The sequence below is a fragment of the Sus scrofa genome, chromosome 15, assembly GCF_000003025.6.
Source record: "Sus scrofa isolate TJ Tabasco breed Duroc chromosome 15, Sscrofa11.1, whole genome shotgun sequence".
Classification (NCBI taxonomy): Eukaryota; Metazoa; Chordata; class Mammalia; order Artiodactyla; family Suidae; genus Sus; species Sus scrofa.
Genome location: NC_010457.5, coordinates 112,613,842 through 112,629,364, shown reverse-complemented (window position 1 = coordinate 112,629,364; position 15,523 = coordinate 112,613,842). Strand labels below are relative to the sequence as shown.

The 15,523-nt window shown below is 39.0% G+C and overlaps 1 protein-coding gene across 4 annotated transcripts in view; it reads right to left on the bottom strand.

Moving 5' to 3' along the window:
- Positions 1-15,523, bottom strand: part of UNC80 (unc-80 homolog, NALCN activator) — a 253,679-nt gene that overhangs the window by 88,146 nt on the left and 150,010 nt on the right. For all 4 annotated transcript variants that reach the window (XM_021075021.1, XM_021075020.1, XM_003133630.5 and 1 more), the window contains 2 exons: positions 3,361-3,468; positions 1,724-1,862 (listed from right to left, as the gene is read on the bottom strand). In XM_021075021.1, the coding sequence (XP_020930680.1) occupies positions 1,724-1,862; positions 3,361-3,468 (247 nt within the window). The remainder of the gene's footprint in view (positions 1-1,723; positions 1,863-3,360; positions 3,469-15,523) is intronic.

The window sequence follows — 15,523 nt, the reverse complement described above, 5'->3', positions numbered from 1 at the left end:
AAAGTCTACAAACAATAAATGCTGGACAGGGTGTGGAGAAAAGGCAACCCTCCTACAGTGTTGGTGGGAATGTAAGCTGGTGCAACCACTATGGAGAATAGTACGGAAGTTCCCTAAAAAAATACAGAATTACCAGGAGTTCCCCTTCTGGCTCAGTGGAAACAAACCCAACTAGTATCCATGAGGATGCCAGTTCGATCCCTGGACTCACTCAGTGGATTAAGGATCTGGTGTTGCCGTGGCTGTGGCTTAGGCCAGCAACTTTAGCTATGAGTTGACCCCTAGCCTGGGAACTTCCATATGCCACACCTGTGGCTGTTAAAAAAAATGGAACTACCATATGATCCAGCAATCCCACTCTTGGGCATATACCCAGAGAAAATCATAACTCAAAAAGATATATGCATCCCAGTGTTCATCATGGTACTATTTACAGTAGCCAAGATATGGAAACAACCTATATTTCCATCAACAGATGAATAAATAAAGATATGGTGTGTATATATACACAATAGAATACTATTAAAAAAAATAAAATAATGCCATTTGCAGAAACATGGATGGACCTTACTATCATACTAAGTGAAGTCAGACAAAAATGATTATCATATGAGATCACTAATATGTGGTGAAAAATGATACAGAAGAACTTACAAAACAGAAACAGACTCAAAGATTTTGAAACAGACTTAAGGTTACCAAAGGGGAAGCATGAGGTAGGGAGAGGGATAAATTAGGGGTTGGGATTGACATAAGTACACTACTATATATAAAATAGGTAACAAGAACCTAGAGTGTAGCACAGGGTAACCTACTGAATACTGTGTAGAAACATATGGGAAAAAAATCTGAAAAGGAGTGGACATATGTATCTGTATAACTGATTTACTTTGCTGTACACCTGAAACTAACACAACTTTGTAAGTCAACTATACTCCAATAAAATCTTAAAAAAAAATCTTCTAGAAACAAATGAAAAATGCAAAGTATGGAAGTTATGGTATGTCCTATTGTGTGAAAAAGGAAACATGTAACACACACATACATAGGTATTTGTGTACATATATAAGCATACGGTAACCTAGAAGGTTTCTTGGGAAATTAAGAAATTGTCATTTCTGAGAAAGGGGACTGGGGATTATGGGAAAGAGGGTGATACTTTTAACTTCGTAACTTTACATCATTTTAATTTTTACCATATGATTTTTCTATTAAAATAACTATATAAAATTAAAGGAATATCATAAAAAGTGGGAAAAGAAGAACCCACATTTTATACCTACTATTTACTGGTTATGTGGCTTTGGCCATGTCACTTAAATTTTAATACATTTGTTTTGAGATTGTAATTTGGACATAGAACATTACTCACATCCCTCATATAAGATTTAATAAAATTAATATGGCAGTTCACGGTCAATCTGGGAAATCACAACACACAAAAAGACTTTTATCTTTTGTGAAAGATAGTGAAAAGGCAGGTTCTAGGGGAATTATAGAGAATTTGCTATCCCTTGTGCCAACTACACAGTGACATGAAAAAGGTACGCAGAGAACCTGAGCCTGCTTCCCTTGAGTGGAGAGCACTGTCTAGAGTTCCAGCCGCTGCTATCGATCCGACCTCAAGGTCAGATGGAAAATGGCAAAAGGTGAAAATGGAATGACTGTGCCTCTCTCTTAATGAGTAGCAACAGTGCCAGGGTCCCCGGTGGTCTTTCTTTACCTGCCGCCCCTGCCATGTGCTCATCCATGCTGAGCAGAAGCTCCCAGGCAGCTGGCTGGATGTCTCCATACATCTCCTCTGTCAGAATTGGTGCTGCCTTGATTAGCAGAGATAAGGGCGCAGGCGACAAGCTCATCACCTGGGAAAAGATGGGAATGACGTCTTAAAATCTTTGAAGACAGATTGCTGTACTCCTCTTGAAAGTTAAGTGTCACTTCCCCCCTCTCTGCTTTCCTTAAATGACCTTAAAATACTTTCCAATGTGGGAGCACATTTATTGGTACAATTATAATAAGCTTTATACCTTTTTAGCTGATGCATAATCACCCCCAAATCATATGAATTTCCAATACTTCCACCACAAAAACTAATTTGCAACCACTTAGGGAATAAACTGTAGAATAAGCATAGCTGCAAGAGAAAACAGGCTCCAGCCAACATATCTTCGTGTTAGAAGTCCTTGTGGATGTCCACAGCATCTTATTTTCCTCCCTATCAGGAGCTGATTTCCACTGGAGGCTGTTGAGAAGCCTCCCATTTTTTTTCTTTTTTGTCTTTTTGTCTTTTTAGGGCCGCACCCATGGCATATGGAGCTTCCCAGGCTAGGGGTCGAATTGGAGCTGTAGCCTCTGGCCTACACCACAGCCACAGTGACACGGGATCAGAGCCACGTCTGCAACCTACACTACAGCTCACAGCAATGCTAGATCCTCAACCTAGTGAGTGAGGCCAGGGATCAAATGGGCAACCTCATGGTTCCTAGTTGGATTCGTTTCCACTGTGCCACGACGGGAACTCTGAGAAGCCTTCCATTTAGAAAGGAGTTCCAGTCAGAAAGTTTTCTAAGCTGGTGAACTTGGATGCCATTTTCCCTTCGAAATACTATACATTGTGGTTACTGCCCTGGACTAACCCCCCCAAATCCTATTTAATCCATTATTTTCAATAATCCAATATTATTATTCAATAATCCAAATAATTCAATATTATTTCAAAATAATTTCAAAAATCATAAAAATGATTAACATAGGTTTGGGGCAAGTCTAGGTCTTTATCATTTAAAATACTTATTCAAAACCCTTGAAACTTTTTTTTCTTTTCCCCTGGGGAAAGATATTATAATTTAGAATTTAGCTTGTAATAACAATATAAAAATGTGTCAAGCACTGGACAAATAACTAAGTGTACTATCTCTTCTAATATGTGCAATAATCCTTTGAGACAAGTCTGGATTCTAAATCCCCATTTTAGAGATTAGGCAACTAAAACTGAGACATATTAAGTAACTTGCCCAGAGCCAGAGCAGCAGCTATGGGATCTGAACCCAGACTGCCATTCCAAGACCTGTGGGCATTGCTACCACATTCATGGGATGCTGGCTCCACTGGAGTGGAGAGAGCAGGAAGAGGCATGGTTCTAGTCCAGCTCCCCAAGCCTGGTCTCTAAGGAAGTTGGCTGTCCAACAAAAAGGGATTTTTCCTTGCATACTTGGTGGCACTCTTGCTCACCAACATAGATGGGTTTTTATGCCAACCCTGTGCCAATTGGCCTTATATGTCCCAAACATCAGTTAACAGGCTACCTGGCATTCTCTGCCTATTACCGTTCATGAATATTTCCAATTCATGTGTTAATACCTGCAGTCTGATGTACTTCAGCATCCCAGAGTCCTTTTTCCCTTCTAGGTTGGCATCTGAAATTCTCTTCTTCAGAGAAGGTGTCCTGAGGCATGATTTATCTGAGCACTGAAAAGATCATGAGATGAGCGGCAAAGAGGGCTGCACTCTGTCAAAAACCAACAGTGCTGTTTTCCCCCAATTTTCTAAACAACCAGCTTCTAATGGAAAGATGAATTTCAGGCCTTTTTATGGGCCTACACTTTCTGAAAGTGATAAAGGCAGTTAATTTGATAATGAAAAGGGAGCTTAGGGATATCTAGCAAGAAACTCCTCTTTCACTGTTGATAATGCCAGGATCCAGAGAGGTGGATTTACTTGACTAAGTTGCAAAGTTGGGTATTAGCAGAAAAAGGAAAGGACAGGATCTCGCAACTCTGATTCAGAGCTCGTGATGTTTCACCGAGCTGTCAAAAACACAAATCTTTTAAAATATTATCAGTTAAAATCTGCTCTAATAGGCACTTCACAGGGTTGGATGTTACAAGTTGACCATTGGAAGAAAGAAAATATTTCGAAAAGATGTGTTAGGAAGTGAAAGATAAAAGATTTTCATCAAGAAATGCTACTGGAATTTATAGCATCCATTATGCAGGTAAAGTGATTTCTTTAAAAGCCATACTTGTCTATAGGAGGCAGCACCTCTTCTTTCAAATTGTCCCCTCAACCAGAGTCCAGAATAGGCACGACTCATCTGCATATGCACAGAGGAAACAGCACCTTCTCCTGACTCCCTAAATGCCAAGGAATAGAATGGACAGAGTGGCTGGGAGAATGATTGCTCCTAATGGTGACAGGTGCTTGTTTATTTAAACTGAGTCCTGATGCCTCCTATTTTTCTTCTCTAGGCAAAATACATTCCTTTGCACTATATAAATGCTCATTTGTTTTTCCAGTGCTGTGTCAATGAAACACTTTCTCCCTCAATGCTAAGGGAAAAAACCGAACTCCTTAACAATTGTTGAACAGAGCTTCACAGTGTTATAGGCGGAGATATTTTGAAAGAAAAGGCAGATTTGAAAGTATATGTGTGTTCCAAGAAAGTCTTTCAAAAGTCTGACAAAAGGACCCAAGACAATGCATCTGTTATGTGACTGGTATGGAATGAACTTTTAAATGAATCTACTTGGAAACAAATGAATCAGAGCTCTTGCTGTGATTCATTTGTGTTTTCTAAAGATAAAAACATGGAGGCATATACTTGGGAAAACATTATCTGGGCAGAGAAATCCTGCATTGCTTTTTCTTCCCCTGTGAATGTAAATGCAATACACAGCATAAGTGCCATGTCTACTTTATGTATTTTGAAAACTGTTCTAAAAACATATGTGGTAATCATTTTCCACATAAATGGAGGGATATATATGACTTGATTTTTAAAAAGTCAATGCATTTAAAAAGTGGTATCTTTCTGGTTTTATACTATTTATAAAAGAATAAAAATCATTATGTAAAATAAAAAAATACATGTAAATTGTACAATACTTGGAAAAGACAAGAAAACTATGAGGAAGAAAACAAAAATCCTTATAATCCCCAACTCAGTGATGACCATTATTTGGGTCCTTTCAGCCTTTTGTCTCCTACACATCTTGGCACAACTGTGATGGTGCTATGTATGGGGCACGCAGTTTTATTTATCAATTTATTTATTTTTGTCTTTTTAGGGCCACACCCATGGCATATGGAGGTTCCCAAGCTGTGATTCGAATCGGAGCTGTAGCCGCTGGCCTACACCACAGACACAGTAACACCAGATCTGAGCTGCGTCTGTGACCCACACCACAGTTCATGGCAATGCCAGATTCTTAACACACTGAGCAAGGCCAGGGTTCAAACTACATCCTCATGGATACCAATCAGTTTATTTTCCACTGAGCTGTGACAGGAACTCCTGGGGCACACAATTTAAAATTTCACTTCATTATGATTTTATGATGAATGCCATCTCAGAACATTACATTTATTTTAAAATATGATTTTTGGATATTTAAAATATTATATGTCTTTCTCCTTTGGATGGACATTTTGTCTTTTCAAGGTTATCTTTGAACAATAATTTGGATTAATTTATAGAAATTTTACAGGAGCACCAGGGCAAGCCCTTCCCGGCCATGAGAAGTGCCCTCCACCACAGTGAGCACCTGCCAGTCCCACCCACCCTCAGGAAGTGCTCCTTTGCCTGGGAATGAGCGGGCTATCCCTGCCCACCCTCAGGAAGTGCTGCACTCCCGCGGAGCAAGCTGCCCAGTACCGTCCGAGCTGGGGAAGAGCTCCGCAGCCCAGAAGCACCAGGGCAGGCCCTGCCCAGCCACGGGTAAGTGCCCCTCCACCACGGTGAGCACCTGCCAGTCCCTCCTGCCCTCAGGAAGTGCTCCTTTGCCTCAGAGTGAGCTGGCTAGCCCCACTCTCCCTCAGGAAGTGCTGCACTTCTGCAGAGAAAGCCACCCAGCACCGTCCGCTCTTGGGAAGAGCTCCGTGGCCCAGGAGTGCCAGGGCAAGCCCTGCCCAGCCACAGGGAGTGCACCACCACCATGAAAAAGAAAAACACAAGCAAAATGAAGAAGCTCAGAAACCATTCCCAGTTAAAGCAACTGGAGAACTCACCTAAAGCAGTCAACAGTGAAACAGACCTCTGCAGTCTGACAGACTTGTAGTTCAAAAGGGAGATAGTGAAAATACTGAAGGAATTAAGAGAAGATATGAACAGTAACACAGACTCCCTCAGAAAGGAACTAGAAAATATAAGGAGGAGCCAAGAAAAATTAGAAAATTCATTTGCAGAGATACAAACTGAGCTAAGGGCAGTAGAAACCAGAATGAATAATGCAGAAGAAAGAATTAGTGATGCAGAAGATAGAATAATGGAAATCAACCAAACAGCACAGCAGACAGAAAACCAAATGAAAAAAAAAAATGAAAGCAATATAAGAGACCTATGGGATAACATAAAGCAGGCCAATCTACATACAATAGGAATTCCAGAAGGAGAAGAAAAAGAAAAGGGGTTTGAAAATATATTTGAAGAAATTATCACTGGAAACTTTCCAAATCTAAAGGATACTGATTTCAAATACAGGAAGCACAGAGGGCCCCAAACAAGTTGAACCCAAATAGACCCACACCAAGACATGTTATAATTAAAATGGCAAAAATTAATGATAAAGAGAGGATCCTAAAGGCAGCAAGAGAAAAGCAAAGTGTCACTTATAAGAGAAGCCCCATAAGACTATCAGCTGATTTCTCTACAGAAACTCTACAGGCCAGGAGGGAATGGCAAGAGATATTTTTAAAGCATTGAAAGGAAGAAATATACAACCTAGAATACTCTATCCAGCAAGAATATCATTTAAATTGAGAAATAAAAAATTTCTCTAACAAACAAAAGCTAAAAGAATACAGCAATACAAAACCCGTTCTAAAAGAAATATTGAAAGGGCTTCTCTAAAAAAAAAAAAAAACAAAAACAAACCAAAAAACAAAACTAGGATGGAGGAAACCACAATCAGAGAGCAGTCACTTAAATAAGCCAGCATACAGATCTAATCATGAAGACGTTTAAAATAAAATAAAAGGCATCAAAATCATAAAATGTGGGCAAGGGAAGTAAGGAAATGAATAGACTCTTTTTTTTTCTTTTTTTAAATTTTATTATGGTAATGAAGTGTTTGAACCTACAGGACTATCAGGCTAAAACATACAATTATAGGAAGGGGTTAACATACTTAAAAAACAGGGCAAGCACAAATCAAAACTGAACATTACATTCACAAAAAGTGAAAAGAAAAGTACTCAAGCAGAAAATAACTGGAGACCATCCAACCAAAAAAAGAAAGAAAGAATGGAGAATCATAGAATCAACTGGAAACGAGGTTTAAAATGGCAATTAATAAACATTTATCAATTATCACCTTAAATGTCAATGGACTGAATGCTCCAATCAAAAGACACAGAGTGGCAGATTGGATAAAAAAGCAAAAACTTTCAATCTGCTGCCTATAAGAAACTCACCTTAGGACAAAGGACACATATAGATCGAAAGTTAGGGGGTGAGAAAAGATATTTCATGCCAATGGACAAGATGGGAAAGCAGGAGTTGCAATACTTACATCAGACAAAATAGACTAAAACGAAGGTCATAAAGACAAAGAAGGACACTATTTAATGGTTAGAGGATCCATTCAGGAAGAGGATATTACAATCATCAACATATATGCCCCAAATATAGGAGCACCCAGATACATACAACAAATACTAACAGACGTAAAAGGAGAAATTGACGGGAATACAATCATAGTAGGAGACTTTAACATCCCACTCACTTCAATGGACAGATACTCTAGACAGAAAACCAATAAAGCAACAGAGATCCTAAAGGAAACAATAGAAAATTTAGACTTAATTGACATTTTTAGGACATCACATCCAAAAAAATCAGAATACACTTTCTCCTCAAGTCCGCATGGAACAGTCCCAAGAATTGATCACATATTGGGGCACAAAACCACCTCAACAAATTTAAGAGTATAGAAATTATTTCAAGTATCTTCTCTGACCACAATGGCATGAAACTAGAAATCAACCACAGGAAAATAAATGAGAAAAAACCTTTACATGGAGACTAAACAACATGCTACTAAAAAACCAACGGGTCAATGAGGAAGTCAAGAAAGAAATTAAAAAATACCTCTAGACAAATAATAATGAAAACACAACCTCTCAAAATCTATGGGATGCCACAAAAGCAGTGCTCAGAGGGAAATTCATTCCACAAAAAAGAATGAAGATCTCAAATTGACAAATTAACCCACCACCTAAATGAATTAGAAAAAGAACAAACAAAACCTAAAGTCAGCAGAAGGAAGGAAATCATAAAGATCAAAGAGGAAATCAATAAAATATAGATTCAAAAAACAATAGAAAAAAAATCAATAAAACCAAGAGCTAGTTCTTTGGAAAGGTAAACAAAATTGACAAACCTCTGGTTAGACTCACCAAGAAGAGGAGAGAAAAAAACCCAAATAAACAAAATTAGAAGTGAAAAAGGAGAAATCACAATGGATACTGTAGAAATACAAAAAACCACAAGAGAATACTACGAACAATTATATGCCAACAATTTGACAGCCTGGAAGAAATGGACAACTTTCTAGAGTCTTACAGCCTGCCAAAACTAATCAACTGAACAGACCGATCACTAGAAATGAAATTGAATATGTCATAAAAATATTCCCTACAAATAAAAGTCCAGGACCAGATGGCTTCACAGGTGAATTCTACCAAACATACAAAGAGGAACTTGTACCCATCCTCCTTAAACTTTTCCAAAAGGTTGAAGAAGAAGGAACACTCCCAAAGACATTCTATGACCCCACCGTCATCCTAATTCCAAAACCAGACAAAGATACCACCAAAAAAGAAAACTATTGGCCAATATCTTTGATGAATGTAAATGCAAAAATTCTCAACAAAATTTTAGCCAACCAAATCCAACAACATATCAAAAAGATCATACACCATGACAAGGTGGGATTCATCCCAGGTTCACAAGGATGGTTCAACATACGCAAATCAATCAACATCATACACCACATTAATAAAAGAAAATTAAAAAACCTTATGATCATCTCAATAGATGCAGAAAAAGCATTTGACAAAGTCCAACATCCATTTATGATGAAAATTCTCACCAAAGTGGGTATAGAGGGAACATTCCTTAACATAATCAAAGCCATTTGACAAACCCACAGCAAATATAATACTCAATGGAGAAAAGCTGAAAGCCTTCCACTCAAATCTGGAACAAGGATGCCCACTCTCACCACTGTTATTCAACATAGTACTGGAAGTCCTAGCCACAGCAATCAGACAAACAAAAGAAATCAAAGGCATCCAAACAGGAAGAGAAGAGGTAAAACTGTCCCTGTATGCAGATGACATGATACTATACATAGAAAACCCTAAGGACTCAACCCCAAAACTACTTGAACTGGTCAACAAATTCAGCAAAGTAGCAGGATATAAGATTAACATTCAGAAATCGTCGCATTTCTGTATACTAACAATGAAATATTAGAAAAGGAATACAGAAATACAATACCCTTTAAAATTGCACCACAAAAAAAAATCAAATACCTGGGAATACACCTGACCAAGGAGGTAAAGGACTTATATGCCAAGAACTATAAAACATTCATCAAGGAAATTAAAGAAGATGTAAAGAAATGGAAAGATATTCCATGCTCCTGGATTGGAAAAATTAATATTGTAAAAATGGCCATACTACCCAAAGCAATCTACAGATTCAATGCAATTCCTATCAAATTACCCATGACCTTTGTCACAGAACTAGAACAAACAATCCAAAATTTTATATGGAACTACAAAAAACCCATAATCTCCAAAGCAATCCTGCGAAACAAAAAACCGAGCAGGAGGCATAACTCTCCCAGACTTCAGGCAATATCACAAAGCCACAGTCATCAAGACAGTGTGGTACTGGTACCAAAACAGACATATGGAACAGAATAGAGAACCCAGAAATAAATCTTGACACCTATGGTCAATTAATCTTTGACAAGGAGGCAAGAACATAAAATGGGAAAAAGACACGTTATTCAGCAAGAATTGCTGGGAAACCTGGACAGCTGCATGCAAATTGATGAAACTAGAACACACCCTCACACCATGCATGAAAAAAAACTCAAAATGGCTTAAAGACTTAAATAGAAGACAAAACACCACCAAACTCCTAGAAGAAACATAGGCAAAACATTCTCTGACATCAACCTTACAAATATTTTCTCAGCTCAGTCTCCCAAAGCAACAGAAATAAAAGCAAAAGCAAACCAACGGGACCTAATCAAACTGACAAACTTTTGCACAGCAAAGGAAACCAAAAAGAAAACAAAAAGACAACTTACAGAATGGGAGACAATAGTTTCAAATGATGTAACTGACAAAGGCTTAATCTCTAGAATATACAAGCAACTTATACAACATAAAAACGTCAAAACCCAATGGAAAAATGGGCAAAGGACCTGAATAGACATTTCTCCAAGGAAGATGTACAGGTGGCCAACAAGCACATGAAACAATGCTCCACATCCCTGATTATTAGAGAAATGCAAATCAAAACTACCATGAGATACCACCTCACACTACTAAGAATGACCATCATTAAGAAGTCCACAAATAACAAGTGCTGGAGGGGGTGTGGAGAAAAGGGAACCCTTTTGCACTGTTGGTGGGAATGTAAGCTGGTACAGCCACTATGGAGAACAGTATGGAGGTACCTTAGAAATCTGTACATAGAACTACCATATGACCCAGCAATCCCACCCTTGGGCATATATCCAGACACATGCACCAGCATATTCATTGAAGCTCTATTCACAATAGCCAAGAGCTGGAAACAACCCAAATGTCCATCGACAGATGATTGGATTCGGAAGAGGTGGTATATATACACAATGGAATACTACTCAGCCATAAAAAAGAATGACATAATGCCATTTGCAGCAACATGTATAGAACTAGAGATTTTCATACTGAGAGAAATAAGTCAGAAAGAGAAAGACAAGTACCATATGATACCACTCATATCCGGTATCTAATATACAGCAAAAATAAAACCTTCCACAGAAAAGAAAATCATGGACTTGGAGAATAGAATTGTGGTTGCCTGGGGGGAGAGGGAGGGATTGGGAGCTTGGGGTCAATGGATGCAAACTATTGCTCATGGGATGGATTTACAATGAGATCCTGCTGTGTAGCACTGACAACTATGTCTAGATACTTACAATGCAGCGTGACAATGGAAGAAAAAAAACTATGTATATATGTATGTGTAACTGGGTCCCCATGCTGTACAGTGGGAAAAAAAGTGTGTTGGGGGAAATAATAAAAAAAAAATTAAAAAAATTTAACTGAGGAGATATAGGAAAATAGTCCAAAGAAAAAGGACAAAGATTTATGTCTACTTCTCATACTCTGGGAAATGTAGGATTTTGCTTAATCCTGTCTGCTGGGGACAGAAGGTATGTCAAGCTTCTCAGTTATCAAATATTTAATATTTGGCATGCTTCCTTGTGAAGCATGGTGTGGGAGTTTCCTGGTGGCTCAATGGGTTAAGGATCTGGCATTGTCACTGCTGTGGCTTGGGTCACTGTGTGGTGTGGGTTTTGACCCCGGCCCAGGAACTTCTGCATACTATGCACACAGGAAAAAAAAAAGCGTGGTGTATTCTGCTGGCCTCGATATAATTATTTGTTTTAGTGGAAAGGGAAGGAATTGGAAAGGCTTTTACACTAGAGTGATGGACTAGTAACTCTTCATGAGGGACTTGTCAGGCTTAAAAGATATTAAAGATGGGTACACGTGTGATGGGCATTTGGGTACATTATGTGAAGGTCCTAATGTCTTCTACTGGTATGACTCCTGACTTAGACTAACAAAGTTAGCATAAGTTGCTTTTTGCTTTGGTAACTTGGTGTAAAACATGACTAGAAGAGAGGAAGAAAATGGATGGAATAGAGAGCTAGTTTGGAAGGCATCTATTGGTTATTAGTGATTCTCGAAGAGCTAGAAATTTCACAGGAATGTGAGATATAGATGGTAGTTGAAAATACACATCAAGCAGGGACTGTAAAGAAAACCAAGACTAGTAACCCAAGCCTGAAGGAACTGATCACTAATAGAGGATGTCAGTCACTGCTGAGCTGATCTACCAGAGGGAACCATAGTCAATGGGAGGCAGTTACACTGTCCCAAGAGTTGGCAGGGATCTGGGTGCATACTTGCCATGGAAGGGTGTAAAACATGAACTACTGCCATTTTCTTCTATGTAAATATCTTAGACGTCTTCATTTTAAATGGCTCCCTTTCTTCTCTCCACATCCTGGCCACTACTGATTAAGTTTTCAGTAAAAACCAATCCTTTGGCTGGCCAGGGAATTGTCACTTGTGGTGTGCAGATCAAAAGGAGGAGGGGTTGGTGCCATCAAATTCCCATCCTAGGGAATTCAGGGACAGAGTCTGATTCATTTGGTGATAGTTGCTAGGGCTGAGAAATAATGATGCAACCTTGGGATTTTCAGTCTAAGTACCAAATGAATGAAGATGAAGTTACTAGTCAAGGGACAGAGATGAGTGAGCAGAAGGAAGCAGAGATGAGAGACTCTGTCCATCTTAAGATAGAGCAATGTTGTATCTCATTCCTTCGAGGCCTGACTTATTTCCCATCTCTCCTGGGTTTTATAACGTTCACTATAACCTTTCAAGAAACTCTATTTTAACAAGCTTCAATGGGTTTCTATTCCTTACAACAAAATATTATTGACAAGAGAGGCATCATAATTAAGTAAAATTTTTATTTATTCATTTAATAATTCAAGTATGTTTATTAAGAATTAACCATATGCCTAGTAACTGGGCTAACTTCTGAGGATAAGCTGAGGAGCAAAATCCCCATGCCATCTGCCCCCTGGAGAGTGTATCTTACCAGGAGAGACAGCTAACAAACAAGCAAATGAATGAAAAGTCAAGATAAGTAGAAAAGGAGATACATGTCATGAATGATGATACACTGCAGGAATAATTAGATATTTAAAATTTGGGAAAATCAGAGTCAGCCTACTGGATTCTTTGGAAAAGGGACTGCCTCATGTTTCTGGGAAGAAACAGCATGCCAATAGAAGAGTAGTATTTCTCTAAAGGTAAGCAGACCCTTTGTGTCTTGCACGTCCTTGACACAGGGGTATGTATGTTATGGTAAGGAATCATTCTGGGCCATGAATCAAGACCTAGGGCCTGGTCTTGGCCTCACAACTGTGTTTTCCGTAGCTTTACAAAAATATTAGTCCTTTAGGAAATCAGTTGGCTTTTTGCCATTTGCATTGGCTTCACAGTTTATGGACATTGTGCTCTTCCTTTTTTGGGCACCGATAACCCTTTATCCACCTCTCCTTTCTTGGCAGAAAGGAAAAATGTTTCATCCAGTACTTTTTTTCATCAGCAACACTAATTGAACATTTACTCTATTTAGAACATAGCATTAAACAAGGTACAGGTATATAGAACAAATAAAAGAATTTGGTGACTTAACCTTTTGGTGAAGGTGTTATGTAATATATAAAATATATAAAACTATATAATTACAGTTATTATAAACCTATCAAGTTTGGAAGTGCACTAAAACAGATTAACAGAGTTTTCTGAGCACCGAAATACAGTTTTGCAGATTGATCAGACTTAGATGGGTTACGAAATGTACTAGCTGCCACAAACATATTCTGCCACAAAAACCAATTAAAAGGAAACAGGAATGAAATACTAATTGCTCATAAGTCTCAATTTTTTTATTTTATTTTATTTTTTTAAAGAAAGTTTTTAGTTTTATTGTTTAATTCTTTATTGTTTGCTTACTATTGAGTTCTGGTTGCTCTTATCCTTTTTTTTTTTGCTATTTCTTTGGGGCGCTCCCGCGGCATATGGAGGTTCCCAGGCTAGGGGTCTAATCGGAGCTGTAGCTACTGGCCTACGCCAGAGCCACAGCAACGTGGGATCTGAGCCGCGTCTGCAACCTACACCACAGCTCACGGCAACGCCGGATCATTAACCCACTGAGCAAGGGCAGGGACCGAACCCGCAACCTCATGGTTCCTAGTCGGATTCGTTAACCACTGCGCCACGACAGGAGCTCCATAAGTCTCAATTTAATCAGAATCATTGCTTTTATTCTTAATTTATTGCCTACTCTGTTTTCATTTTGGCTCTGGTATGTGGACATTGTTCATTTAGGTGACAGATTCAGATCAGGCAAATGGAAACATCATGAGAGAATTTTAAAAAAGCTTGAACAGGAGGCTGGCATTTTGGAAATAAAATATTTATCAGAGAAGATGCAATATATCTTTTCAGTTTTCCACTTGCACGACTAATTTCAGTGTGTTAAGGTTAGGGGACACTGACTCTTGCTTTATTTTCTCTTTCCTTTCTGAAATGCAAGCCATACCTAAGGTGGTTAACCCTTTCTGCTGCCTCAGGCCAGTGTCCTGAATGGGCCAGAGTTGGAGGGCACTCATGAAACCCCCAGCGCTATAGAACCCACTCATTCACTCAAGATTTATTGTCCCACTGCTACAGTGCCATACTCTATTAGGTACCACACAAAGTACAAAATGTGTAAGATAGCCTCGGTTCTCAAGAAGTTTGGAGTTCCCACTGTGGCTCAGTGGTAATGAACCCAACTAGTATGCATGAGGATGGGGGTTCTATCCCTGACCTTGCTTAGTGGGTTAAGGATCCTGGGTTGCCATGAGCTGTGGTGTAGATTACAGATACTGTTCATATCTGGAGTTGCTGTGGCTATGGTGTAGGCCGGCAACTGCAGCTCCGATTTGACCCCTAGCCTGGGAACTTCCATATGCCACAGGTGCAGCCCTTAAAAAAAAAAAAAAAAAAGGTTTTATAATTAAGTGATGAAGGAGAAATAGGGAGGTAAGTAGTCCCATTCTGCAGGCAGCATGATCTTCCAACCTCTCAGTGCTTGTCAGTATTCACAGGCTAAAGACTAAAATCTTTCCCGTGACCTTGGAGGCTCAACCTGTTCTGCTCTCTACCTGCTTACGCAGCCTCATCACGCACCTTGGTCCTCCATGCTCCAGCCATTGTCCTTTGTATTCACCTCTCTGTTTGGAGAATTCTGTATTCAACTAACATCTAGGGATCCTTCAGCCAAAGCTCATCTGTCACTTTATTGGAGACACTGTCTTATTTCCTACAGTAAATTCAAAGTCTTAATCATAAGCTCTGTCGGCACAGAGGATTTCTCTTTTCTTGTGCTTATGTCATTGCTATGACTTTTCATCAATTTGGGGTGTTATTTGATTGACGTCTCTCTCTGACAAGACTGTGTGCATCATTTGAGGGCAGGGCCATCTCTCTTGTGCCATTATTATACTTAGCACAGAGTATGGACTCAGCACGGTCCATAGATTCTTTAAATGTATTGAATAGACACATGGCTGGCTGGCTGGCTGGCTGGCTGGCTGAATGAATAACTAAATGAAGAATGTGAAAATCATAAGTAAAGCACCTTGTAGTTTAAAGAAAGAAGGAACAG